The sequence below is a fragment of the Danio rerio genome, chromosome 10, assembly GCF_052040795.2.
Source record: "Danio rerio strain M-AB ecotype USA chromosome 10, GRCz13ab, whole genome shotgun sequence".
Classification (NCBI taxonomy): Eukaryota; Metazoa; Chordata; class Actinopteri; order Cypriniformes; family Danionidae; genus Danio; species Danio rerio.
Genome location: NC_141030.1, coordinates 4,320,001 through 4,346,951, shown reverse-complemented (window position 1 = coordinate 4,346,951; position 26,951 = coordinate 4,320,001). Strand labels below are relative to the sequence as shown.

The 26,951-nt window shown below is 35.3% G+C and overlaps 2 protein-coding genes and 2 long non-coding RNA genes across 10 annotated transcripts in view; 2 read left to right on the top strand and 2 right to left on the bottom strand.

Moving 5' to 3' along the window:
- Positions 1-2,576, bottom strand: part of pitpnb (phosphatidylinositol transfer protein, beta) — a 41,555-nt gene extending 38,979 nt beyond the window's left edge. For 2 of the 4 annotated variants that reach the window (NM_001328435.1, NM_200920.2), the window contains 1 exon segment: positions 2,485-2,576. In NM_001328435.1, the coding sequence (NP_001315364.1) occupies positions 2,485-2,504 (20 nt within the window). In that variant the 5' untranslated portion in view covers positions 2,505-2,576. 4 annotated transcript variants of the gene reach the window in all.
- Positions 1-26,951, top strand: part of LOC147834968 (uncharacterized) — a 722,499-nt gene that overhangs the window by 465,354 nt on the left and 230,194 nt on the right. The window lies entirely within an intron of this gene.
- LOC147834971 (uncharacterized) lies at positions 2,560-16,403 on the top strand. Its single transcript, XR_015500712.1, has 2 exons — positions 2,560-2,751; positions 16,117-16,403. It is a non-coding gene; the product is annotated as an uncharacterized LOC147834971 (long non-coding RNA).
- ttc28 (tetratricopeptide repeat domain 28) overlaps positions 8,250-26,951 on the bottom strand; it is a 500,907-nt gene continuing 482,205 nt past the window's right edge. For 2 of the 4 annotated variants that reach the window (XM_087269938.2, XM_087269940.1), the window contains 11 exons: positions 23,349-23,493; positions 21,653-21,832; positions 18,936-19,444; positions 18,370-18,617; positions 16,114-16,238; positions 14,559-14,790; positions 11,422-11,498; positions 11,258-11,281; positions 10,920-11,049; positions 10,736-10,843; positions 8,250-10,586 (listed from right to left, as the gene is read on the bottom strand). In XM_087269938.2, coding sequence (XP_087126064.1) covers positions 8,995-10,586; positions 10,736-10,843; positions 10,920-11,049; positions 11,258-11,281; positions 11,422-11,498; positions 14,559-14,790; positions 16,114-16,238; positions 18,370-18,617; positions 18,936-19,444; positions 21,653-21,832; positions 23,349-23,493 — 3,370 coding nt within the window. In that variant the 3' untranslated portion in view covers positions 8,250-8,994. The remainder of the gene's footprint in view (positions 10,587-10,735; positions 10,844-10,919; positions 11,050-11,257; positions 11,282-11,421; positions 11,499-14,558; positions 14,791-16,113; positions 16,239-18,369; positions 18,618-18,935; positions 19,445-21,652; positions 21,833-23,348; positions 23,494-26,951) is intronic. The other 2 variants (XM_087269939.2, XM_087269941.1) reach the window with 1 other exon arrangement.

The following is a 26,951-nucleotide window of genomic DNA, read 5'->3' as shown; positions in this document are numbered from 1 at the left end:
GCATCCCATGCACGCTGCGCTATCCCATGATGCCCCACAAGAGAATTCATGAATGGAAATAAGGGCTGCGTCCGAAACCGCCTACTACTCAGTAGGTACTGCATTTGAATTTAAACGTAGTACTCAGCCGTTAGAAAAGTTAGTTCTATACAGTATGAATGTGAAAAGTATGAATGGAATTCGGACGTACAACATCCGCCATTTTGTCATGGTTACGTGACCTACCTGTGTCAGTTGCGTCGCCTCAATTCCATTCATGAATTCTCTCGCGGGGCATTATGGGATGCATGGGATGCGCACTCCAGAATCTCACTCTGTACTAGTAAGTCATCCGGGTACTTCTCGCATGCTGATTTTCGAATTCTATGAATTCGGACATACTACTCAGCTCGCATACTGATTTTAGCGTACTATATAGTATGGAAGTATGTGGTTTCGGACGCAGCCAAAGTGACGCAACTGACGCAGGTAGGTCACGTGACCATGACAAAATGGCGGATGTAGTACGTCCGAATTCCATTCATACTTCTCACGTTCATACTGTATAGAACGTACTTTTCTAACGGCTGAGTAGTACGTTTAAATTCAAATGCAGTACCTACTTAGTAGGCGGGTTAGGACGCAGCCATTGTCTTTATTGCTGATCAACAATAATCGCAACTCAACACTGCGGATACTGTGAATGCACACATTGGGACATAGATGTTAAAACAATTAAATTCGTTAAAACAAAGTTGCAATATGTAGCGCAGCCTTAGTATGCGTTAACATTTTTTAATAACAATAATTCTCATTTGCTGTACATTCTATTACAGAATATGCATTACAGACGGATAGGTGGATGTGGATTAAATGCTATGAATAATGTTCATTTTCACAGGCTGGTCATTTTGTTTAGAAAACATTAAATAATATATGAAGCTGTGTTAATGGAAACCAGACGGAGATGACCAATCAGTCTCTCCTCGATGCACAATATCATCGTATGATCTAATAATCTAATACAGCAATGCCAGCCCTCGGTGTGAATCAATCTTGAAAATGAAGAAATACATCTACAGACATGCAAATCGCACAAGTCTACTACACCCATTGTCAAAGGAAGGCCTACATCAGTTTCTATATTACATAACATTTCCTTAATATGTGCACTGCCTTAAAAACCACAAGAGGCCGATGCTTGTGAAATCAGAGATCTAGAGTCTTCTTAGTACCTTGTATTGATCTTTTTAAAACTGGCAGAGACATTTCTGGAATATAACCCATGCACACCTGTTGCATTGCAATTTCATTATGTCAAGTGCAGCAGGTTTGCTCAGATTTGCATTGTCTTGCAAAGTTAAAGGGTGGCAACGTTGAACCACGAGAGATGGTTAAGGAAAATGAATGGATTTCATAGAGTGGTTTAATCTTGGTCTGATCTCTCAGATTAAGGGCTATACAGCGACTGTTTTCAAGCATGTCATGTCCTGTCCAACAGAAGACAGCTTAATTAAAATGTGATAACTACATCCCTAGAGAACAGAAAGACAAAACCTGAAAGGAAACAAGGACAGGTTGGAAATGAATGACCGCTGGCGCACACAAACTCAATTCGCCTGTTAATTTTATTCTTTAAAGTCTTATTTGGATGCACCAAAGAATGTCTAAAAAAGAAAATCCCTAAAAATAGCCAAGTCACACGAGTGAATATAATTAGATTAAGTGGTTAATAAGGCGAACCAAGCGTGTTATGTCAAGCCAGAGGGTCATTCATCACAGTTTAATCATCATTAAAACACTCAACTATACAGACCGACCTGCCGTCGTTAACAGCTTTTAAAAACATATTGATTTTAAATATAAATTACCTATTAAATCATATTGTAATTAGATGGAAATTTTTAGTCTGACGCTATATACAATATATATGACCAAAAAAGTAATAAAAACGTCAAGATATAATACGACATTCAACTCTGATTCACTCGAAAGTTGCTGAAATGTCAAGCGGTTTTGCTGTCATTGCAGGCACACTTACATTTCCAGCCGCAAACATCACGAAAAGTAAGTTGTCAATATAAAAGTATTATGCCTGTGTTGTTAAAATGAGCTGCCGCACGGACCAGGGGTACTCTTAAAATATAAACCGATATAAATCGATTAAGATTTCGATATGTCTGGTCTGAGGGAACTATCAGATTTGGTGCGGTTTAATCTTGAAGGCTAATATCGACCCGCTAAGAGTGCGTGCTAACCCGCCACTCGTTGAAAATGAATGGCAAGTGGTTTCGCTTGGGCTAGCATGCCAATGCTACATGCTACCGCGGCTAAAGCTGGGCCTCATGCGAGCCGGTGTCTCGCGCACTTCCCGGGAGCGCGTTTGCCGCCGCGAATCCATATTTCGCCCTGTCAAAGTACTCAGCGATGAACAGACGCACATTTATCATGTGTAAACCATCGGCAAAGTCAATTTCTGGGTAAGAATACATGACTTCCACTTACTATTCCTTGATGAGCACCATCTTCTTTCCACCGGTTACGGCTGCGCGCAGGCCTGCCGACGTCACGGATGATGTCACAAGCTAAGTGATTCCGCCCTGGCGGGGACATGCTTTGCATTTTGGGCAAACATTTCCAAACGTAGGAAAATGACGAATAGTTGTGTTAAAAATATCACGACACATGTCAACGGAAATTGAATATCAGCCAAAGAAGGCGTTAAATAGATATAAAATAAGATATACAACAAAGCGTTCCCTTGGAAATGAAGTAAGTGTATTATTTAAAAGTAACATTTACAATCACTGGCAATAGAAGAGAGATAAACATATTAAGAAAAAAACTATTGTTTAAAAAGCAGGCTATTTAGTAGTCTAGTCTAAGCGTTGTTTAGTTTGTCATTATTTAAGTATGCTTGTTGGTATCCACTCACCGGCCACTTTATTAGGTACACCTTACCAGAACCAGGTTGGACCCTTTTTGTCTTCAGACTGCCTTAATCCTTTGTGGCATAGATTCAAGAAGGTAATGGACTCATTGTCATGTTCAAGAAACCAGTGCTGTGCTGTGCGTTCAGAGATGCTCTTCTGCAGACCTCAATTGTAACGAGTGGTCATTTGAGTTACTGTTGACTTTCTATCAGCTGGAACCAGTCTGGCCATTCTCCTCTGACATCAACATAGTATTTGCGCCCACAGATTTGCCCCTCACTGGATATTTTCTCTTTTTCGTACCATTCTCTGTAAATCCTAGAGATGGTTGTGCGTGAAAATCCCCGTAGATCAGCAGTTTCTGAAATACTCAGACCAGCCCATCTGGCACCAACAATCCTGCCACGTTCAAAGTCACTTAAATCAATTTTCTTTCCCATTCTGATGCTCGGTTTGAACTGCAGCACATCGTCTTGACCATGTCTACATGCTTAAATACATTGAGTTGCTGCCATGTAATTTGCTCATTAGAAATTTGCATTAATAAGCAGTTAGTCAAGTGTACCTAATAAAGTGGACGGTGAGTGTTTATATATATATATATATATATATATATATATATATATATATATATATATATATATATATATATATATATATATATATATATATGTACTTTCTATATTAATTCAGTCTTACTAATGCTAAACTTAACTTTACCATCAAAAAGTGACTGAAATCTTGACTATGACAACAACTTTATAACAACTTTGTCTAGATGAGAGGTTTTCAAAGTAAGGCCCTCGGGGCGAAGCTGTATGGAGTTAGATTTGTTTCTTTATTATTCAATGAAAAATATTTTGTTTTAGGGAAAAATTAAGTACATAGTAATAAAAATAAAAAATTGCAAATTTAAAAAATTGGATTGCAAAAAATAAACTGTTGTCCTATGATGCAGTTACCACAATTTTCATTGCAGACTCATTTACTTTGCTCCCTTTTCTGCTGTTATTTATTGCATATCTAGAATCTTTGCTTGCGGGTTGGAAAGTTTTGAACCTGCCAGGGTTCATTTTGTGTCGTTATTATTTAAACAAAAATATGAAGTTTTTGACTAAAATTAGGTACATTGTAATTAAAAAAAAAAACATTTAATTACGAAAATGACATTGATAAAAAAAATAATAATAAAATTGCACTGCAAAAAATAAACTATCGCCATTTTGTCCAGTTACCACCAGATTTTTCATTGTGCACTCATTCATTTTACTTTCTGTCCCATCGTTTATTGCTAAATTTATCGTTTATCTTTGCTTTTAATTAATATTTACTTAAGTTTTCCTTAAAACTAAATATTTTTGATTGAATACCAAAGAAATATGGGCATCAACAATTTGAGTTCTTTTAACAACTCGATGCAGCAGACAAATTTACAATTCAAGCTGTTTGTCCAGTAAACATTCTATGTAGATAGCATTAATTCTCAGAATGTTATATTTAGTAGCCACAAAAATAACTTTTCCTAATCTGATGCTTAGCTAAGTGCATGTTTCAGGCGTGTTGTTCATGTTTATTTGATTGTCCTATACCTGAGAACATTGCTTTGTCTTTGTTTGTGTTTAGCCCTTATCTATTCCTTGTTTTACTATGTTCACCTGGTCCTTGTGTGTTTTTGTCACTTTATATTCTGCTCTAGTCTCTGTCCTCACGTCTTTGCTAGTTTGTTTTGTGCTCTTAAGTGAATGTGCAAGAGTCTTCTCAGCAAGTTTATCAAGTCAGGTTAGGGCTGCTCGATTTTGGAAAAAATCTTAATCACGATTATTTTGATCATAATTGTAATTTATGATTATTCAAAACGATTATCAGTTAAAGTCAAAATTATTAGCGCTCCTGAGAATTTTATTTTTTTTAAATAACTATTTCCCAAATTATGTTAAACAGAGCAAGGAATTTTAACAGTATTTCCTCTAATATTTTTTTTTCTTCTGGAGAAAGTCTTATTTGTTTTATTTTAGCTAGAATAAAAGCAGGTTTAAATATTTTGAAACCCATTTAAGGGTCAATATTCTTAGCCCCCTTAAGCAATATATTTTTTGATTGTCTGCAGAAGAAACTACTGTTATACAATGACTTGTCTAATTACTCTAATTAAGCCTTTGAATTGCACTTTTATTTGAATGCTTGTATTTTGAAAAACATCTAGTAAAATGTTATGTACTGTCATCATAGCAAAGATAAAACATCAGTAATTAGACACGATATATCAAAACTATTATATTCAGAAATAAGTTTAAAAAATCTTCTTTCCATTAAACAGAAATTGGAGGAAAAGGGTTGCTAATATTCAGGAGGGCTAATAATTCTGACTTCAACTGTATATATACAGTTATTTTTTCACCCTGCAAAGGAAAGAGAAATAAATAAAATAGAATAAAAATATGAAACAAACCGTGATTTAAGCATCTTGACCCTAAGAAAAACTCTTTAGCTACAAAAATCCTTCAGTCAAGAGCAGCGAGGAATTTTCTCGTCGTTTGATTAATGGTAAAACAGGCGGCAGCATCTCGCACTGTCACTTTAATGGTTTCTCTTTCACGTGTCTTTTGATTCTCAACTCGTTTGTTTATTACGCAAATGAGGGTTAATATGAATATTCACTAATCACCGCGTTTTGACACCTATTTGACCATTAAAGCGCTCACGTTAAGATGACTTTAGATGTCTGCGCTCCTCTGCTCGTCTCAGTGTGCGAATGAGACCGAATGCTTACCCCGTGCTTATGTGTGTGTGCACGCAGTCTTTTGCGCTTTTGGTATATGATGCAATAATCGTTTATCTTGATTAATGGTTTTTCATAACCGTTAGAAGCCATAATCGAAATCGGATTTTCGATTAATTGCACAGCCCTAAGTCAGGTTTATCCTTATACGTTTTGATATACTTGTTTAGTTTGCTTGTTGACTGTTTTAGTTTTATCATTTCATTTTGATGAACGTGCTCTTTGCCTTTTTATTTTATACTTGTCAACTACTTGACTATGGGAAATTTAATGAATTATATAAATAATTCTTGTTTACTTCTGGCCACAACAGTGTCTGATCTAGCAACAACCCTGTTTTATGACCAAGACATATTCATTTACAAATTGTTTATTCAGATGTCGAACCAATTTTGAAACAAAACGATACAAAAACAAAGCATTTCAAACTGATATTATTGCATTTCAAAATAGCTGTATCAGCTTGGATTCGAACCCACTATCCCTGCATGGTAGTCAGAAACCCTAACCGCTCCACTAAATCACTTGGAGGTTTTATCATACAAAGTGGGGTTTAATACCTCAATTTGCTCAACTGTTCTTTGCTGAAGCTGTTGCAAGGCAATACATAAAAATAGCCGCGTTTCCACTATTGCGCCTAAAGTGGGCGAGCCAAGGCCAGTCCTGTTTCCACTGTCACTTCCGGGGCCTAATCAGGCCAAATCGGGGCTTTCTTGGGGCCAGCGGCCGGCCTTTTTCGGCCCGCCGAATACCTTGGGCCAAAGAGGGCCAGCCGGGGCTTCAGGGCGGAGTGCAAGGAGAGGAGGGCACAGTTTTCCGATCGCACACGAGTACATGCACCAAACACATAAACAAATAAATAAATAAATAAGGGAAAGAAAACATCTGGAACAAATTATAGGCTGGGGTCTTATGATCGCCCTTATGTTTCTCTTTTAAATGTAAGGCTGTTACATAAAATAATAAAGTAGTTTTAATATATAAGTGACTTTGCTGTATCCTCCTTGATGTTTCAATAACGCACAATGATAATCTTTACCCAATATTAAAGACACAGGAGACAGTAAAGGTTTTCGAGTTTTTGTCAAGTTTAAAAGGTGTGTTTGTGCGCGTTTAGATGCCTGTATGTGTGTGCGAGACCGAGGAAAAGAGCGCTCCCTTTACAGCTCTGTTGATGCCGCGATCGACTTTTATTCTTCATTTTTTATTGTTTTTATTTATTTTGGAGATAATGTTACAATATGAATACAACAAAGAAAAAAACATTAAACTTAACAAATTTCGTGTCCACTTTTGTAGGCTCAAAAGTGTCATATCTAGATAAAATAGCCTAACTATATTGAAATAATTTAAAGAATTGCAAATATCAGATATAATAAAATCATATTAAATAAATAAACCAATATAAAACTAACAAAAGCTAGCTATAACAATTAGGTACTATATAAAACTGTTTTAAAACCATATTAAACTTTCATTTTTCAAAAGCCTCACTGAAAAAAAAAAGTTTTAGATATTTTCTAAAAACAATAAACACCGGAGAATGTTTTAAATATTATTTATAAAGTATTTGGATACGATGATATTAATCAAATCATGCAAACAGAGCATTTTCGGGGTGAGTGAAAGCAGAAACAAGGCGACCTTTTTTTCTGTCTTCCAGCTGCGCAGCACTTTTTTGACGCATCAGGGAAAACTGCAAGTTCATAATGTGTTCTGTGTCCTCTAACAAGTGTTTATGTTTTTATATGACGTGGTAAAATTAAAAAAGGACATTCTAAATACATAAAAAGCTTTATTAGTGCATAGCTGCTGAGCGCAGCGAAATATAGGCTATATTTTATTACGTGCTGCTCTCACGTGCTGAAAAACTGAACACTATCCTTTACTTAAGATATAATAAGCAACATCTTTAAATAAAGGGAATCACCTATTAAGTGTCATGAAGCCTATAGGGAAAAGTTCATGTTTCAGTTCTCTCCGGAGCATTTGGGATGAATGTTGGACAGCGTCTGTCTAACTGAGGATGTTATAAAATACATTTTATATCAAGTTATTGATAGAGAATTTTATATATGTGGTTTTATATTATGGATGTGCGCTCCCTGCGCTGGGTCCCTCCGTTAGTGGCAAGACCACTGGATTTCGATGCCAACAGTCGATCGGCGAATAAGTGAATATGATGATTGAGAACACATAGGCATGTGCATATAGACATACATTGTACTGCTGTACAGTAACGTGTCATTTGTTTGTTTTGGTTGTCCTAATTTTAATAGTTTTGTGATAATGTGGTGCTATCTGCCTGATTCCCGCTGAAGTGGGCGGATTGAGTGATGTTCAACACTGGAGTGAGTGCAAACACTGGAAGAGCAAAATCCGCTAACTAGTCCAGCTGGGACTTGAACCAGCGACCTTCTTGCTGTGAGGCGACAGTGCTAAGCACTGAGCCACTGTGTTGCCACGGTTTATACTTGTTTTTTTTTTATAACTCTACTATCATAATAGTTGCAATCTGTTTGTAGTTATATGGCAATGAAAGGCAGACAACCACGAGAATAAATTAAACTTTTTATTGAGACCATTTTACTGAGAAATGACTGAGATATGTCATGATGAGAGTCCACATATGCAAAATCTGTTAAAAAGACAATGAATCACTGGAGAGCAAGAGAACCCATGCTGTAATACTGACACTCAATTCACATAGAAGTCAGGTCAGGTGCGTCGTCACCATCTCAATAAAAATATGAAAATGTTTTTCGACTTTTTTTTGTGCATGGTTTGCTTCTTTAACAATATAAAAACGTATAATACTGATTGCAAAACATTGTTTTAATTTACAAAACAAATAACTGTAATAACAATTACCATCCATAATAATAATAATAATAATAACAATAACAATAATTAGATTTTAAAAATGAAACAAAACCAACCAAAAAAAAATTAAAAATCAAAAGAAATAAACCAGTCAAAGCCGCATCATCTTCACTAACACAAACAGCGAGCCTTTTTGTCTTTTTTTCTTGAAATACCCTTTTGGTATAATCTCTTTTTTTTTTAAGTCTGACATGCCTTGTGCAAGTCTAAGATCAGTCTGTGTATATAAATGGTCCTTTACAGTGTAGGTGGAAGCATAACGATTATATGCTCTGCACAGAAAATAAAACAGTAGGCAGTTTGAGGCTTCTGGGAATGTGTACTTCCTAACCCAGACTGTCCTTTTCACTGTTTTCAAGAGTTATAAATACTCCAAATATTCCTTTATTAAGAGAAGCCAGTCATGGGGGAGAGAGAATCTCAACATTTAGATGAAGGGAAGAACCGTCCGGGTGATAAGAACTTGTAGCCGTTCCCTGTAGGCAGTCGGATAGGTTGCAAACCCGGACTGCTTCTGGTGGAAGCTGTTGGAGAAGGTGCAACTCTCTTGGGATCGATCTTGCGATGGCCATTGGGTGGATTTCTGTGCTCGAGTGCCACATTCTGGTTGGGGGAATCCTGACCTGTCATGCCATGCCGGGGAGAGAGGTTCAAAAGACCAAGAACATCCCGTTTGGCGGTGCTCAGTTTTCCGCCGTGTAGCGCCCGCATTGGTCCCGAGTGCTGCTGTTGGGTTGCGTTGGCCCAGAAGGTCTTAAGATTGTGGATCGCTTGGACTTTCTCGTCAATTGCCGCCAGTTTGATTCGGTCAATATCTGGAGCGTCTGCTGGACTAGAGCGTGTTGAGCCAGTGGAGGAGTAGGACAGAGCTGGAGAAGGAGCGCTTCCAGCTGGCGACTGGTGACCTGAGCTAGGTGAGATGTTGCTAGGTGACCGGGAGATGTGGCCGCTGTAGGGCGAGCTGGGATACTTGAGTTTAAACTGGGCATGACTGTCAGAAGTAGGTGAAGGTTGGCTGCCTTCTTTAAGAGATGTTTCGGATGTGGCAGGACTGTTGTATCCCGAGCTGACCTTCTGGAGGGAGGACGTCCGGGATGGTGGTTTGGGGCGTGCTGGAAGGGGCGACGACTGTGCCTTGATGCTTGCCCTGCTACTGGGACGACTGAATGCACTTGTCTCTGAAGATCGGAAAGCAGACCCTCCTGTTGGGGTCGGGGGACCTCCACCACTCATCCCGTCACCCAGAGGCACACTTCTCTGCAACGTCTCAACAGCTCGCATGTGGCTTTGCGTTTCTTCCAGAATCTTTTGCGCCAGTTCTTGTGGGTCCAAAGGAGCTCCGGGCGTGCGTTCCTCTTGGGATTTCACAGTGCTGTCCGTCTCTGTGCTGGACTGATCAGACTCCCCTGTGTCAGAGCTGCTCACCTTCCCAACCTTCTGGAAGGGCGAGTTGGGACTGGGAACCAAGGTGGCTTTGACAGGAGACGTTGGGGTGCTTACACTTCCCCTGGAGGACACGGACACAGCATAACCCCTACCGGCCCCACCACGCGCAGCACCTCGATGATTCCTGTGGTTTGCGGGACGAGGGAGTGTGTCACATTGGCTACCTAGTGGCTCGCTACTGATTATACTGTATCCTTCGTACTCTTCATCCTCATGTCCTCCAACGGCTCCATGTGGAGATGAGCGGCTGCGAGGAACTACCGTGTGCCGATGGGATGCGAACAGCCCAGCTCCCCCTCGATGCCGCTCCAGTTCCTGCTGCCTTGAGCGTTGGCTGATAAACTCGGACGCACCCTCAGGACGGGATAGGAAGCTCATGGAGGAGGCAATGGAGCTCAGGCTGTACACCGAGATGGCATCCGAAGCCAGGCTGTCAGGGCATGGAGGGGAAAAGGGCGGGTTGGGGTAGCCCATTGGCAGCTGGTGGCACACAGACTGTGCAGAGGCCAGAGACTCCAGAGACGATGAACTATCCAGGCTTAGACGCTTCGGAAGCTCAGTAGAGTCTGAGGGAAACATCAGACAATAAGTCAGACATTTGAATCGAACCAGTGACTTTCTTGCTGTGAGGCCGCAGTACTAACCACTGAGCCACGGTATGATTAAATTACTGTCAAACATAAACAGTGTAAGGGTGAAGCTACTGTACACTTACCAAACAGTGCCAGCAGCGACTGCAGGGCAAAGTGCATAGTGCGACGGTTGGCCTGTTTGCCCGTCTTCAACACCACCTCCTCCTGACCGACCTCACACAGGTCAAACCCTGAGACAGACAGATGAGCCATCAGAATGGAGTAAAGCTTCTCACGCTGTTCATTTTGCCTCGAAACTCCTCTTACCCAATGCAGCCAGGAACTCGTGACAGCCAGGAAGTCTCCAGAGCTGCACGCTGATGGACACTTGGATAGGTGCGAGAGAGAAATCATGCTCCTTCTCTCCAGACTGCAACTGCACCAAAACCTGATGGAGCTGCAGGAAATCAAATCAATGACGTTTAATATATAACAGGCTTTTATTAGACAAGCAAGGTCAAAGTAATAAACTGGGAATCAATCAAATCAATGATATAAAAAGTAGCTCTCATGCTATGAAATATCACAGCTAAAATTATTAGTGAGTTCATTGACAGTATTGTGTTAGTGTAGAGTTAGTTGAAAGCAGATCTGTAAGCTCTTACCATTCCCACAACATTTTTAACAGCCTTTAGTGGTAGGTTTAGGAAAAAGAGAAGGAAAGAGAGTTGCTAGCGTTAGCAGTGTTGTTACATACAGATCAGACGCATGAGCAGTGTTGCTTAATGAATATTAAAGTGTTTTGGATTCATGGTGTGTGACATCTCACCCGGTTGATCAGCTGTTCTCCGGTTTCTGAAGCCGTGATCAGTTTACACAATGCCTGCAGAGCAGGAGGGGGCAGACCTGCCAACATGGAGGACAAATATCTCAGAGTTAATTGTGTGTGTGTGTGTTTTATGTCATGTTATTTGATATTTATTTTAAAAGGAACAATACACATTTTAAAACTAAACTAGAACCTAAAGTTCATTGATAAACTTTGATGTTGGCTTGAGAAAGTCAAACGTTTATGGCATTGTTAGGTGGTTGCTAAGCAGTTGCTAAATGGCAATGCTCGTGTACATGTTTGATCAAATGCTAATACTTAGTAGGCATTTCTAGCATATGTTATTGCATTTAGATAATCATTCATAGCATGTAGCTAATCTTTATTAGAACATACGTTATTAGAATACACAGGAAGTCCCATTTGCTAGCATGAGTCAAACAAGCCAATGCCCAGGTCCCTACGATGTTCTGATGTAGAGATATTGCTATTTTTAAATGGTTGCTAGGTTATACTGTTTTATTGCTATGGGGACATTTGACAGGTTAGTTTAGTTAGACAGTTAGTTAGACATTTGCCAAGCTTCTTGGCAATATGAGTGATCTAAATCAACCCCGATGTTTCTATGACAGTCTTTATGAGTGTCAAAAACTGGACTTGAACATTATGTATTCCTGGTGTTGGGTTTCGGCTGGAAGGGCATTTGCTGTGTAAAACAAATGCTGGATAAGTTGGCGGTTCATTCCGTTGTGGCGACCCCTGATTAATAAAGGGACTAAGGGAATGAACATTATGTAAAAATGGCTTGCTGTATTTTTTTGAAAATACAATGCTTAAGTGTGAAGGTGATACATGCTAAAATGGCTTGCCATATCAGTAAAAAATATGGAGTTTAAGTCAAAAATGGCTTGCCATATTTTGAGAAAAATAATGCTTAAAAATTATTTATTGGAAAACTATAAGTCTGATAAACCTTAAAGATATAGCAACAAAACCTAACGCATCTAAATACAGCTTTTGGCCAAATTTTGGGCTTGTATAATTTTTTTATATGCCCGGATTATAAAAAATGTATGTTTAACATTTTTTATTTAAAAAATTATAAGTCTTACAGGCATGAGGAGATATAGCAACAATCTTGAATGCAGAAGGCACATTTTGACCACATTTGGGCCTTGTGGCATGAACGGCCTAGGAGGAGATATGTTTGTTTTCAAGGACAGAGTAGTATAACAGTATGTTGGCTTTCTCAAGCCAACATAATAACATTTATACAACTCCCCTAGAGTTACAGGATGGAGTTTTATCATTTTTGAATTCAGCCAATCACCGGGTCTGGTAGGAGCCCTTTTAGCTTAGCATGGCATAGATCATTGAATCGACCAGGGGTGCGTTTCCGAAAACCATCGTTAGCCAACTACGGTCGCAAGTTTTATCGTTACAAACACAGTTCATTCATTTGCCGTTTCCGAAATCCATCATTCCAACGAACATTCGCAAACTGCATCGTAAACCACTGTTGCCAACTATTTTCAATGAAAAGGCACTAAGCTCTGCCCGAAAAGTCGATAAAGTTGCTAGATAAGTCAATTTGCATATTACTGACATCATCACGTTCTTCCGTTTCGTTTGCTTAACAGCCTATGGTTGATAAAGGGGCATTTATATTTGCACTACGCTTTAGGTAAGCATGTCAATTTACCTAAATGTATTGCTGTTTGAATACAGTATATCAATATAGATGTGTAGGTAATTTGCAGTAATCTCCCAGATGTAATAAACTCAGACAAGTTCAGAAATTGTCACTGAAATACCTGTGATTGTGAACAAGAAAAGAATAAGAGGTCATATTAAATTGTTAAAGTAAAAGAGAAGCAGATCGGTTTAACCTTACAATGGAAATACCTCACACTTCCTGTACTAAATCATTTGCTGTCGGTACGCAGAGGAGTGATCTGCTCTCAGGCTGCAGGTGGGAGAGACTGCTGTACAAGGACTGACTGGGCTGCCTGTCAGTGCTCTGAGGCGGGGGAGGGGCCGGCGGCATCACCCACAGCTCGTTAAGAAGAGTAGGGACGGTACAGTATGGGTCTGAAAAGTCACTAAATATAAGTTGGCAACACTGTCGCAAACTTATATGCTTGCAACTACACCTCTGGAGCTGTAGTTAGAAACATAGTTCCTGGCTGTGTTCTATTCCCAGTTATCCCCCCTATGCCCTATTGTTAGCACCGAGTTTTAGAAATCTTCATGTCTACAATTGCGCTCCCTTCGCAGTGCACTTTGAAAACATTGATGCCGTTTGAACACAGCCGTGGCTCATGACGAAAGCTAATCAAGGACTTTGCTGCTGTACCGTGACTGCAGCAGGCAAAAATCATTAGTCATGTTAACGTGATACGCTAATAGTTTAATCTGATTCAATGATTTATGCTAAGCTAAGCTAAAAGTGCTACTGCCAGACCCAGAGATGGGCTGAATAAAAAAATAAATGGTAACTAGTTAACTGTAGGAGAGCTGTAAAAATTAGACTATTTTCAAAAGTAAAATGTTGAGTGTTCCCTTAAAGGGTGTGTAAAGTAAGAAATTTTATTGGATGTGATTATGTAGGCTAATAATTTTACTTCTCTCACCTAGTAAGACTTACTACATATGGAATTCTCTACATCTTCCTATTGTGAATGCTCCGTCATTTGAATGTTTTGAGAAATCTCTCAAAACTAAAAATTATTTTTTAGTGAAGCTTTTAAGTTATCATGTTTGTGTAACGGAGGCCAGCTAGTGAATGCTGTGCAGGTAAACCTCACTCCTCTGACCTCTAAAGGTGCTCTAGCGACAGACGCTAGAGGCCATGGTCTTTAGCCTCCTTGGTAGAGTGCCCGACTCCCATGCGGAAGGTCGGTTAAATTTGCTAATGTTGTTGTGTATTGTGTTGTTGTGGTTGCTATTATGGAATATTCATATTTTACTGTTGTTTTATTGTTGTAGCACCATAAGTGTAAGGCACATTACAAATAAATAGTATTTTTATTCTTATTGTGCTAACCAGATTTTCTTGCTATTTTTGTGAATGCTCAGTGGGGTTGTAGCCTAAAACGAATGTATGTACAGCGTTGTAGTCTAAAAGGAATATGTACCCAGCAGTGACTGTAGGGTGGTGCTGCATTGCTGCAGTCGGTCTCCGGGGTCTGTGGTGGGGAAGAAGACGGCCGCAGGGAGGCCCGTTCCAGCCGAGTCCAGTCTGAATCCCACTGCTGTCAGAAGAGCCTGCCAGCCGGGCACGCCACCCACTTTATTCTCTACACTCTGCTGAGACGTGTACATGGAGTTCCTCTGGCCATTCTGAATGCGCTGGAGAGATTTCTCCACCTGAGGGAGACACAGAGATGGAGATGAATCGTTTGTACAATATCAGACAAAAGAGCTCCTCGTTGACTTTTAGTACTCTCTGCCAATTAAAAATAAATATCAAACTTTATCAAAATAAATTAAAACAGAAATGGTAGCTGTGGAGATGATATAACCAAAAAAAAAAATCTATCCATCAATCCATCCATCTATCTATCTATCTATCTATCTATCTATCTATCTATCTATCTATCTATCTATCTATCTATCTATCTATCTATCTATCTATCTATCTATCTATCTATCTATCTATCTGTCTGTCTGTATCCGTCCGTCCGTCCGTATCCATCCATCCATCCGTCTGTCTGTCTGTCTGTCTATCTATCTATCATCTGTCTGTATCCATCCATCCATCCATCCATCCATCCATCCATCCATCCATCCATCCATCCATCCATCCATCCATCCATCCATCCATCCATCCATCCATCCATCCATCCATCCATCTATCTATCTATCTATCTATCTATCTATCTATCTATCTATCTATCTATCTATCTATCTATCTATCTATCTATCTATCTATCTATCTATCTATCATCTGTCTGTATCCATCCATCCATCCATCTATCATCTGTCTGTATCCATCCATCTATCCATCCATCCATCCATCCATCCATCCATCCATCCATCCATCCATCCATCCATCCATCCATCCGTCTGTCTGTTTATCTATCTATCTATCTATCTATCTATCTATCTATCTATCTATCTATCTATCTATCTATCTATCTATCTATCTATCTATCTATCTATCTATCTATCCATCTATCCATCTATCATCTGTCTCCATCCATCCATCCATCCATCCATCCATCCATCCATCCATCCATCCATCCATCCATCCATCCATCCATCCATCCATCCATCCATCCATCCATCCATCCATCCATCCATCCATCCATCCATCCATCCATCCATCTATCTATCTATCTATCTATCTATCTATCTATCTATCTATCTATCTATATCCACCCACCCATCCACCCATCTATCTATCTATATCCACCCATCCATCCATCCATCCATCCATCCATCCATCCATCCATCCATCCATCCATCCATCCATCCATCCATCCATCCATCCATCCATCCATCCATCCATCCATCCATCCATCCATCTATAAAAATAAATAACTAAAAATCACAAATATCTATTTTTCATCTTTTACTCTAACCCTATATATTGTATATACTGCTACATTCACATACATAAATAATACATATTGGAATTGAATGGAAATGTGCCCAATGGTCCTGCTAAAGCTTATGTGTGTTTCTCACCAGGTGTAGCAGAACCCTCAGGGCATCTCTGGCTTTCTCTGGATGCTGCAGGATCTCAGCCAGAGCCTGACCAATAAGAGATGACGGGCTGTTCAGTTTCACATCACTCCCAATCAGCATAAAGCCTGAGGAGACATTCAAATCATGAGGAGGACAGCAAACACATCTTAAAATGTACAGTATACTCTTCACGTTGCATTTATGATACATAACATCACTATGCATGTACGCGACATATTTGGAGCAGTTAAAATATCATCACCATTTAAAATAAATGTTTGGTTAGCATATTTTGAAATGTGATTTATTCCTGTGATGGCATATTCGTTGTCACGTGATCTTTAATCTATTTGATCACGAATCATTTCTTATTATCAATGTTAAAACACGTTGTGTTGCTTCATAATTTTTCTCTCTGACGATAGAAATTTTAAAAAGACAGTATTCATTTGGAATACCAGACCTTTCTAACATGATAAATGTTTTTTTCTGTCACATTTCGTCAGCTCTACGTTCCTATTTTAATTGTAATAATGTGTTCTCATTCGTTTTTGATCAAATTAATATCAACTTTAAGGAAGTTTTTTTGTATTATTATTTTTTATTATAGTTTTTTTTTTTTTTTGTAAAAGGCTCATTTCTAAAGTCTAACAGTTTAGTTTTACCATTTTTGAATCCATTCAGCTGATTTTCGGGTCTGCCGGAAACACTTTTAGCTTAGTTTAGTTTAGCATAGATCATTGAATCGGATTAGACCATTATCATCTAATGGTCTAAAAATTCTCCTTTTTAAAGCTTTAAAAAAAAATAAAAAAGTTGCTATTTTTAGGCCAATATGGCTAAGAGCTATACTCTCATCCTGGCATAATAGTCAATGAATTGAAACTTAAAGGAAGTTTTTTTGGAAAAACTCTCATTTTCACAAGTTTAACAATTGAGTTTGACTATTTTTTTAATCCATTTTGCTGATTTTCGGGTCAGGCGGGAACATTTTTAGCTTAGCATAGATCAATGAGTCAGATTAGACCATTAGCATCTCCAAAAAAGTTTTTTAAAAAGTTTATAAATTCTCCTATTTAAAGCTTGAAATTGAAAGCTTGCTATTTTTAGGCCAATATATCCAACTTAAAGCAAGTTTTGTGGAAAAAGGCTTATTTTACAAGTTTAACAGTTAAGTTAGACTTTTTTTGAATCCATTCAACTGATAATTGGGTCTGGCGGAAACCCTTTTAGTTTAGCTTAGCATTGATCATTGAATCGGATTAGACCACAGTTGTCAAACTCAGTTCCAAAAGGGCCGCAGCTCTGCACAGTTTAGTTCCAACCCTAATTAAACACACCTGATCAAACTAATTGAGTCCTTCAGGCTTGTTTGAAACCTACAGGTAAGTGTGTTGGAGCAGGGTTGGAACTAAACTGTGCAGGGCTTCGGCCCTCCAGGAATTGAGTTTGACAGCCCTGGATTAGTCCATTAGCTGTTCAAAAAAGTAAAAAATTAAAATAAAAAAAATAAATAAAAGACTTGTAAAATTCTGTTATTTAAAGCTTGAAAAAGGTTCTATTTTTAGGCCAATATGGACTATAAAAGAGCTATACTCTCATTCTAGCATAATAGTTAATGAATAGAAACTTAAAGCAAGTTTTTTTGGAAAAAGGCTCATTTTACAAGTTTAACAGTTGAGTTTGACTATTTTTGAATCCATTCAGCTGATTATTGGGTCTGGCGGAAACACTTTTAGTTTAGCTTAGCATTGATAATTGAATCAGATCAGACCATTAGCATCTAAAAAAAAAGTTAGAAAAAAAAAACAAACAAAAGAGTTTCAATAATTCTATTCAAAGCTTTAAAATAAAAATGAAAAGTTTTTTAATTTTTAGGCTGATATGGTTAAGATCTATACTCTAATTCTGGTATAATCGTCAATGAATTTTGCTGCCATGCATTGGCTGCACCTGACCCAATGCTAATGGTCTAATCCGATTCAATGCTTTATGCTAAGCTAAAACTTGATTGGCTGAATGGATAAAAAAATGGTTAAAATCAGCAGTTTATCTTGTAAAATGAGCCTACTTTCTAAAAAAGCGGAGTGTTACTTGAATGTGCAAGGACTGCAAGGCACAAATTACAATTAAATTAACAATATTCAGCATTTACCCCAGAATGATTCGCTAATGTACTTCATATTTCTCAAATATTATATGTTTTATCATCATAATGTTCACAGTATAAAGTAATGTGTGTGTGGTAGTGCATACCTGCCCAGTTGGACGGGTGTGAGAACTGTTTGCTACTCTGAACAGTCTTCATAGCGTCGGCGAGCGCTGCGCTGGCCTTGGTCCCATTAAGCAGAGCGCTGTAGAACGCATGAACAAACATCTTGGAGGCTGCAACGGGAACCGGCCATAAAGACACCAGCACACACTGAGCTCCGGCCGCCAGGAAAGCCCTCGTCAATCCAACCACTCCATCCGCAGTCACTTTACTATCAGACTCCTGGTACGAGCTGCAGGGTTAAAAAAGCAGACGGTTAGCATCATTGAGCAGTAATTCACCAAGCGATATCATTTTAATTAGGCTATAAAACTACTGTGGATATGATCGCTCTCAAAGTACAGCCACAATTTATGTACGAAATGAGGAAGTGCTAAAACTAAAGCTGTGCGAAAAGGATCTATGAGTAATTGAATGATTCAATACACTTCATACAGTCAGTTTCATATCAAGTGTATATAATATTTTGACCACTGTAAAAGGCACAACTAATAGCCTCTGTGCTGAATGCATAGATGCTGAAAAAAAAGAATGAAAGGTGTCCACTGACCCCAGCACAACAAGTTTAGTGGGCAGCCTGAGATCAAGGATATCTGCGGCGGTGAGCAGAAACTCTTGCAGCGGCGGGCTGTCACAGATGCTTTCAGCGTCGCTTGCGTCGTCCGGCACGCGCAGACTCTCCGGGATGGTGTAGTTTGACTTTCCTCCACTCTCTCCACCTCCTGCTCCTCCACCTGAAGCGGCTGCCCCGGATCCAGAGTTGCTGTCCTGGCTGGGCGTCAGGACAAGGGCTGCCAGTTTCCAGGAGATATGCGTTGCGAAATGGGCGCACTCGGCTTGGGTGAGAGCGCTCATAACCCGCTCCTTTGTGGCAGCAGGACCGGCCAACGGCTGACAGCCTAGAAGATCAGCCACCATATGAGCTTCCTCCTCAGCGGTGGGCATCGGACCCCACAGCCAGCGGTCCATCACTGATGGTGGCAGACGAGGGTTTCCGACCACTGCAGCCATGGAGCTTCCTCCATTACACAGAAGAGGACCAGTCCGCCGTGGATGAACCTGGTGAGAATAAACAGAACAAAATTAATTAGTCATTTAAAACAGTGTGTACTTGTGAAATAATTTAGTCGAATAATAATGTTGCTGTTGCTGTTAGGCGATCAGATGTGTTTATTTTACCATACTAAATGAGTTTCTGCTCTTATCATATTAAGCAACAACTTTATTGTGGTAAAATCACTGTTGTTTGATGCCAGATTGCTTTACTAGTGTATGAATGGCACTACGAGTAAAACTCGTTCTGCATGACTAAAATAAAACATTAGATGAAAGATTTAAATAATATATAACTAATATTTAAATACTTTTTTTTTCTTTTTTCAATATTTCCCAAATGATGTTTAACAGAGCAATGAAATTTTCACAGTATGTCTGATAATATTTTATCTTCTAGTGACAGTCTGATTTGTTTTATTTCGGCTAGAATAAAAGCAGTTTTAAATTTTTTTAAATCCATTTTAAGGTCAAAATTATTAGCTTCTTTAAGCTATTTTTTTCCTACAAAACAAACCATCATTATACAATAAGTTGCCTAATTACCCTAACCTGCCTAGTTAACCTAATGAACCTAGTTAAGCCTTTAAATGTCACTTTAAGCTGTATATAAAAATATCTTGAAAAAATGTCTTTAAAAATATCTAGTCAAATATTATTCACTGTCATCATGACAAAGATAATATAAATCAGTTATTAGAGATGAGTTATTAAAACTATTATGTTTATTTGTTGAAAAAATCTGCTCTCAGTTAAACAGAACATGAGGAAAAAATAAACAGGGGGGCTAAAAATTCAACTGTGTGTGTATGTATGTATGTATGTATGTATATATATATATATATATATATATATATATATATATATATATATATATATATATATATATATATTTATATATATATATATATATACACACATATATATTTATATATATATATATATATATATATACACATATACTGTATATATAATAAAATGAAAATACAAAATTATAAAAAAAAATCTAATAAAACTAAATGAATACATTTTTGTTAGTTAATAAAAAAAATCTAATTTAAACTACATTTAAAATTAATATTGCATGAGAAATTAAGCTAAAATCTAAATGACAACATTTTAAAATTAAGTAAAAAAAAAAATGGAAAAAAATACTAAATTTGATCATAAAAATGTATTGTATATTTCTTAATATAAATCTATATTAAATAGCCAAACAGAAACACGTAAAAAAATAACAAACAAACCTTTTTTTAAAAATGAATACATTTTATCTAGTTAAAACAGAAACTAAAAAATCCAATAAAAACATATGAATACATTTTTTTCAGTTAATATCAAAATCTAATTAAATAAAAATAAATTAAAAATAAATATTACATGAAAAAAAAACTAAAATCTAAATGTTAAAACATTGATATAAGTTTAAAAAATAAATAAATGGACAAATTTATTGATACAAAAATGGATTGTATATTTCTTAATATTAATCTCTTTTAAATAGCTACTTTGAAATGCCTAAATAAATGTTTTATTTTGGTTTCTGTAAAATTAAGTTAAATAAATAAAAAATTTAGATGAAAAAATATAAATCAACTATATAAATAATATTAAAATACCTCCTTTACTTTTTGATGTAAAAACATTTTTAGATAAAATGTAAGTAAAAAAAAATTCATATAAAGTATTCATATAAAAATGTATTGTGTATATCTTAATATAAATTTTATAATAAATAGCCATATGGAAATACCTAAATGAATGTTCTATTTCAGTTTCTGTACACACACACACACACACACACACACACACACACACACACACACACACACACACACACACACACACACACACACACACACACATATATATATATCTATATCTATATCTATATATATATATATATATATATATATATATATATATATATATATAAAATCTAAATGAATACATTTTTAGTTAATATAAAAATCTAATTTAAACTAAACTAAAATCTAAGTTAAAAAAATAAATAAATGAAAAAAAAAATACAAAATGTATTCAAAAACAACTGTATTGCATATTTCTTAATATAAATCTATATTAAATAGCCATGAGCCATTTTCTATTTTGGTATAAAATAAAATAAAATAAAAAAGTCTATTAGTTGAAAGACTATAAATCAGTTATGTAAATGCTACTAAAATACCTCCTGTCCTATATGACAGTGCTTACTTTAGCTGTGGTCCCCAGACTGCCGATAGACGGTACGGCGATGAGACTGAAGCGCTCATACAGATACTCATTAGATGAGCTTCCCTTCAGCAGAGCAAATGGGATTAGATACAACTCGCCCTCCAGAACCAGAACCAGCTGCCTGTGTCGACCCACCGGACCACTGGAATGCATTAGACCCTACAAAGAAAAACATAGTCATTTTTCATGCAAAACACATATTTAAAAGTACATTAAATATTTCAACAATATCTGTCAAATCCATTTAGATTAATAAAATAAAAATAACAAAACATACAAAATAAAATACTATATAATTACATAAATATTTAAAACTATATTAAATAATTAAACACTATGAGTAAAATCCATTTAGATAAATAAAATAAAACAAAATAAAATACTATATAATTACATAAATATTTATTATTATTTTTAAATAAAATTATTTATAATAAAAAATATAATTAAAATAGAATACAATACAATAAAAATAAAATAGTAGTATTTAGTGCAAAGCACATATTCAAAACTATATTAAATAATTAAACAATATCAGTGACATTTATTTGGATTATTTAACTTAAAATAGATTAAAATAGAATACAATATTATACAAATAAAACAGTAACTTTTAGTGCAAAGCACATATTCAAAACTATATTTAATAATTAAACAAATAATTAAATAAAACTAATAAATAATTCATAAAAGTACAATCCATTCGGATTAATAAAATAAAACAAAATACAATGATAAAAAATTAAATAATAATAAAATAACAAACCAAAATACAATATAATAACAAGAAAACAAAAGGAAAACAGTATTTTCTTTTTCTTGCAAAACACATATATTAGCTATGTTAAATAATTAAACGGTATCTGTAAAATCCATTTATTTCTAACAAATTTAAAATCCGACAAAATAAAACAAAATACAATAATATAAAAAATAAAACACAAAACAATAAAATAAAAATAACCAACCAAAATATAATAAAAATAAAATAAAAGAGTTTTTTTTCATGCAAAGCACATATTCAAAACTGCAATAAATAATATCTGTAAAATCCAATTGGATTAATAAAATTAAATAAAATACAACAGAGTAAAATAAATTAAAAATAAAATAAAATAAAATGCACTTTAAGTTCTTTGAAGCCTTTAAGTGACAGTTTAAATATTAAAAATATGTCATCATTTACTCATACACATTTTTGGTACCAAAGAAGTTTAAACACAAATTAAAACATACAGAAAAATGTACCATTGACTTCCATAGTATTTGTTTTTCCTACTAGGCATATCAGTGGTTACAGGTTTCCAAATAACAGGAAAAAAATTATTATTGGTTCAGAACAATTAAAGTTATAATTGAGTAAATGGTGAAAGATTTTAGGGGGAACTATACCTTTAATAAACTGAATTAATTAGCCGGCAACTTATTATGCTACACTGTAAAAAATGCTGGGTTCCACACAATTTCTTCATGTTGTCCCAACTTAAATCGCCTAAGTAAACTTAATTGAAGCCAATCTAAGTGGATTGAACATAAATCAATTAAGTTAACAATTAAGAATTGTGTGGATTCAGCTTATTTTAAGTAAATAGTTTGAACAAACAGCAAATGTCCTCTTTAGAGTGTGTTATGCAATTCCTTATTGAAGTTTGGTGAAGTGTGCCGGGTCTCTTACCCCCTCCATTGGGGCGATAAGCAGGTCATAAAGGGCTCGTAGCGGAGGTTTGCTGAGGGCACTGGTGCGACGGGGCAGAGACGATGTGCCCTCCTTCACTGGAGACACTGTATTACTGAAGAGACTCGTCATGCTCTGACAACTCCTGAAAATAACACACAAACACACCCATGACAAATCATTAAATAATAGCATTTCAAACTGAACGGCTTAAAACAGCATTAAAAGGGGCCCTATTATCCCCCTTTTAACAAGTTGTCAAAATAAGTCTCTGAAGTCCCTAGAGTGCATGTGTATGTGAAGTTTTAGATCAAAATACCAAAGTTTTATATGTCTTTGAAACTGCCCCTTTTGAGTTTTAACCCAAAATGTGCCATTTTTGTGACTGTCGCTTTAAATTCAAATGAGATTGTGGTCTTTTTAAAAAGAGGGCGGAGCTACAAATGCCGATGTGTCAGCATAGTGACATACAAAAACAGGATTAAGGACATATGCAAATGAGGGAAAGATCATCACCAGGCGCCAAAATGTAGATTTCAACACATTATTCATAAATATTTAAATCGGTTCAATATTGTTTTCCTGCAGGACAGATAAAACAATATCTGCTTGCTTTTCTCTATTTTTGTTTTATTTATTTAAGAGTTTTTAACAGAGACAGCCTCACGCCTGTAAGGACTTTCTCTCCTCTCCTAAAGCGAGCTTACGTCACACACAGTGGTCCAACATAACCACGCCTCCTGTCAATCACTCGACATGGGGCTCTCTCATCACCGCACCACAGTTATATTTTGTTTTTGTTTGTTACCGGCTTTAATCTCTTATTAAAGTAAGCTTGTGAATGTTCTGAGGAAAATGTTGGGTTGCTATTGTAAATAACACTTAACTAAAGTCAGGCTGTATTGTTTTGGTTCATTTAATATCTGCCTCAGATTTTCGTTGACAGTTCCGCGCAATGAGATACTATGTGCACAGTCTTTCCAGATGAGCTGTGAGTTTTGATTCATTCATAGTTTACATTTGATAATAATAATAATATTGTTATTGTAATTATTATTGTTATTATTATTATTGTTTTATTATTATCGTCGTCAAATAATAATAATAAGAATTATTAGATAATAAATAATAAGTTTTGATTTAATCATTTAGGCCGAGCTCATTCATTTTATATATATATATATATATATATATATATATATATATATATATATATATATATATATATATATATATATAACATTTTATTTTATTTTTTTGCACACTTTAGATACAGCATACTTTTTCTTTATAAAATGTGTTAAAGACATGGGAGAATAAAAACATCACAGCATCTTCATAAGATACTAGTCATAAAACAAACACTAGATGGCACTGTAGACTTAAAAACAGCATTCACATTTTGTTTGTAACTTTAAAGAGCCGTGTTCATGTGTTTTCAAAGCAGAAAACAGTTTGAATAAAATATAATAGCATATAATAGAGGGTTTCTTTGAATCACGTATGCAAACAACAACAACAGCATCATTACTATTATTAATATTACTATTAGAAGATCATTATTTTTGTGTATTTAAGAATAATTATAAATGACATTTGACATTAATAATAATGTCAATATTAGAAGATGATTATAATTTGATTTTTTTATTTTAAGAAAAAATATAACAGACATTTCATAATAATAATAATATTATTACTGTTATTAATATTAAAAGATCAGAAATCTAGTGTTTTGGCAATAAGTATAATATAACAACAACAACAATAACTACTATTAATAATATTTAAAATATTATACTTTCTGTGTATTTGTTTTTGGTGTATTAGTAGAATAAATATAGTTTACATTTAATGATAATAATAATAATAATTAAAAATGTTATTATTAAGAACATGATTATTATGATAGTGAAATTAGAATAAATATATTTTACACTTAACAATTATTAATATATTTATAATAATAATAACAATAGCTACTATTAATAATAATTACAAATTATTATAATTTCAGAGTATTTGAGAATAAGAGATTATTATAATTTTAGTGATTTGGTGTTTTAGTAGAATAAATATAGTTTACATTTGATAATAATAATGATAACAATGATAATACTAATTACTATTTTAATATAAAGAACATGATTATAATGATAGTGACATTAGTATAAATATAATTAACATTTGGTATTTGATAATGTTATTTAAATATAATTAATATTATATTTATAATAATAATAATAATATTAATATGAATAATAATAATAACAATAATATTGTTGTTGTTATTATTATTTTTATTTACAACAACAAAATAATAATAATAATAACTGTTATTATTATTATTAAGAATATGATGATAATTTTAGTAAAATTAGAATAAATATAATTTACATTTGGTATTTTAATAATATTTTATTTAATAATAATTCTAATATTAGTAAAACTAATAATATTATTTACAACTGATTTCGATAATAATATTAATAATATCATTCCTATTTTAATATAAAGATTTATTCAATAATAATTATATATTATAATTATTGTAAATATTATTATTAATATTAATAATAACAACAATAACAAGTCTTTAACCATAGTGAAATCACTGCAACACACAGTCTCAAGTGCTTCATTGCTTTAATCTCAATTGACTATGAATTCCACAGTAACACGTCACTCTGGATCTCTTGGAATAAAGCTCCACATCACCTCACAGATGATATCAAAACATCTCATTATTAAAGAATCTGTGGAGGAGTAACAACTCCAACATCCTCAAGGTCTAATCGGCATCGCTATGGTAACTCCAGAGCTTACTGTCACAGACATCCATCATTACGCCTTCAAAGACGCAAACCTTCCGCTGACACTCAGGCGACTCCATTCTCCAAACTCTGCCCTTTATTTCAAGGTTAATTGAGTGATCAAAGTGAGACTCGTTTATCTTTAATGAACATCGGCCTGAATCATACCAGAAGAGAGAAGGTGGCTCAATTAAGAGAATAATTCATGCAAAATTCTATATTCTATTATTTATTCGGCCGACTTCTGGCAGCGTCTTTAAAGGACACAATCGCACCACAAAAAAAGTTCACACCAGCGCTGATCCTATTAACTCAAAATAAAATCATTCCAGATGATTTATTTAGCTTGTCTTGAAACATGTGTACTGTAAATATTCAATGAAATGATTAAACATTAAATGTAAATGATTAATACAAATGGCAAATACAAATGTTAAAAAAGATCTAATAAAACTATGAAACCAGTTAATATTAGGAAGACGATCATCATTTTAGTGTGTTTAAGAATAAATACAACTGACATTTGATAATAATAATAATAATTAAATCATTAAACAATCATTACCATTATTAATATTAAGATATTATGTTTATTGAATATATAAGTCAGAATTATTAGCTCCCTGTTTATTTTTCCCCCCTTTTCTGTTCCAACAGAGAGAAAATAAATGAAGGAATAATACAGTAAAACAAAATTTCAAGGCAAAGCTGCAAGTGCTGTCAGACCCAAAGATCGGCTAAATGGATTCAAAAATGATCAAACTCAACTGTTTAACTTTAGTGGAGCTGT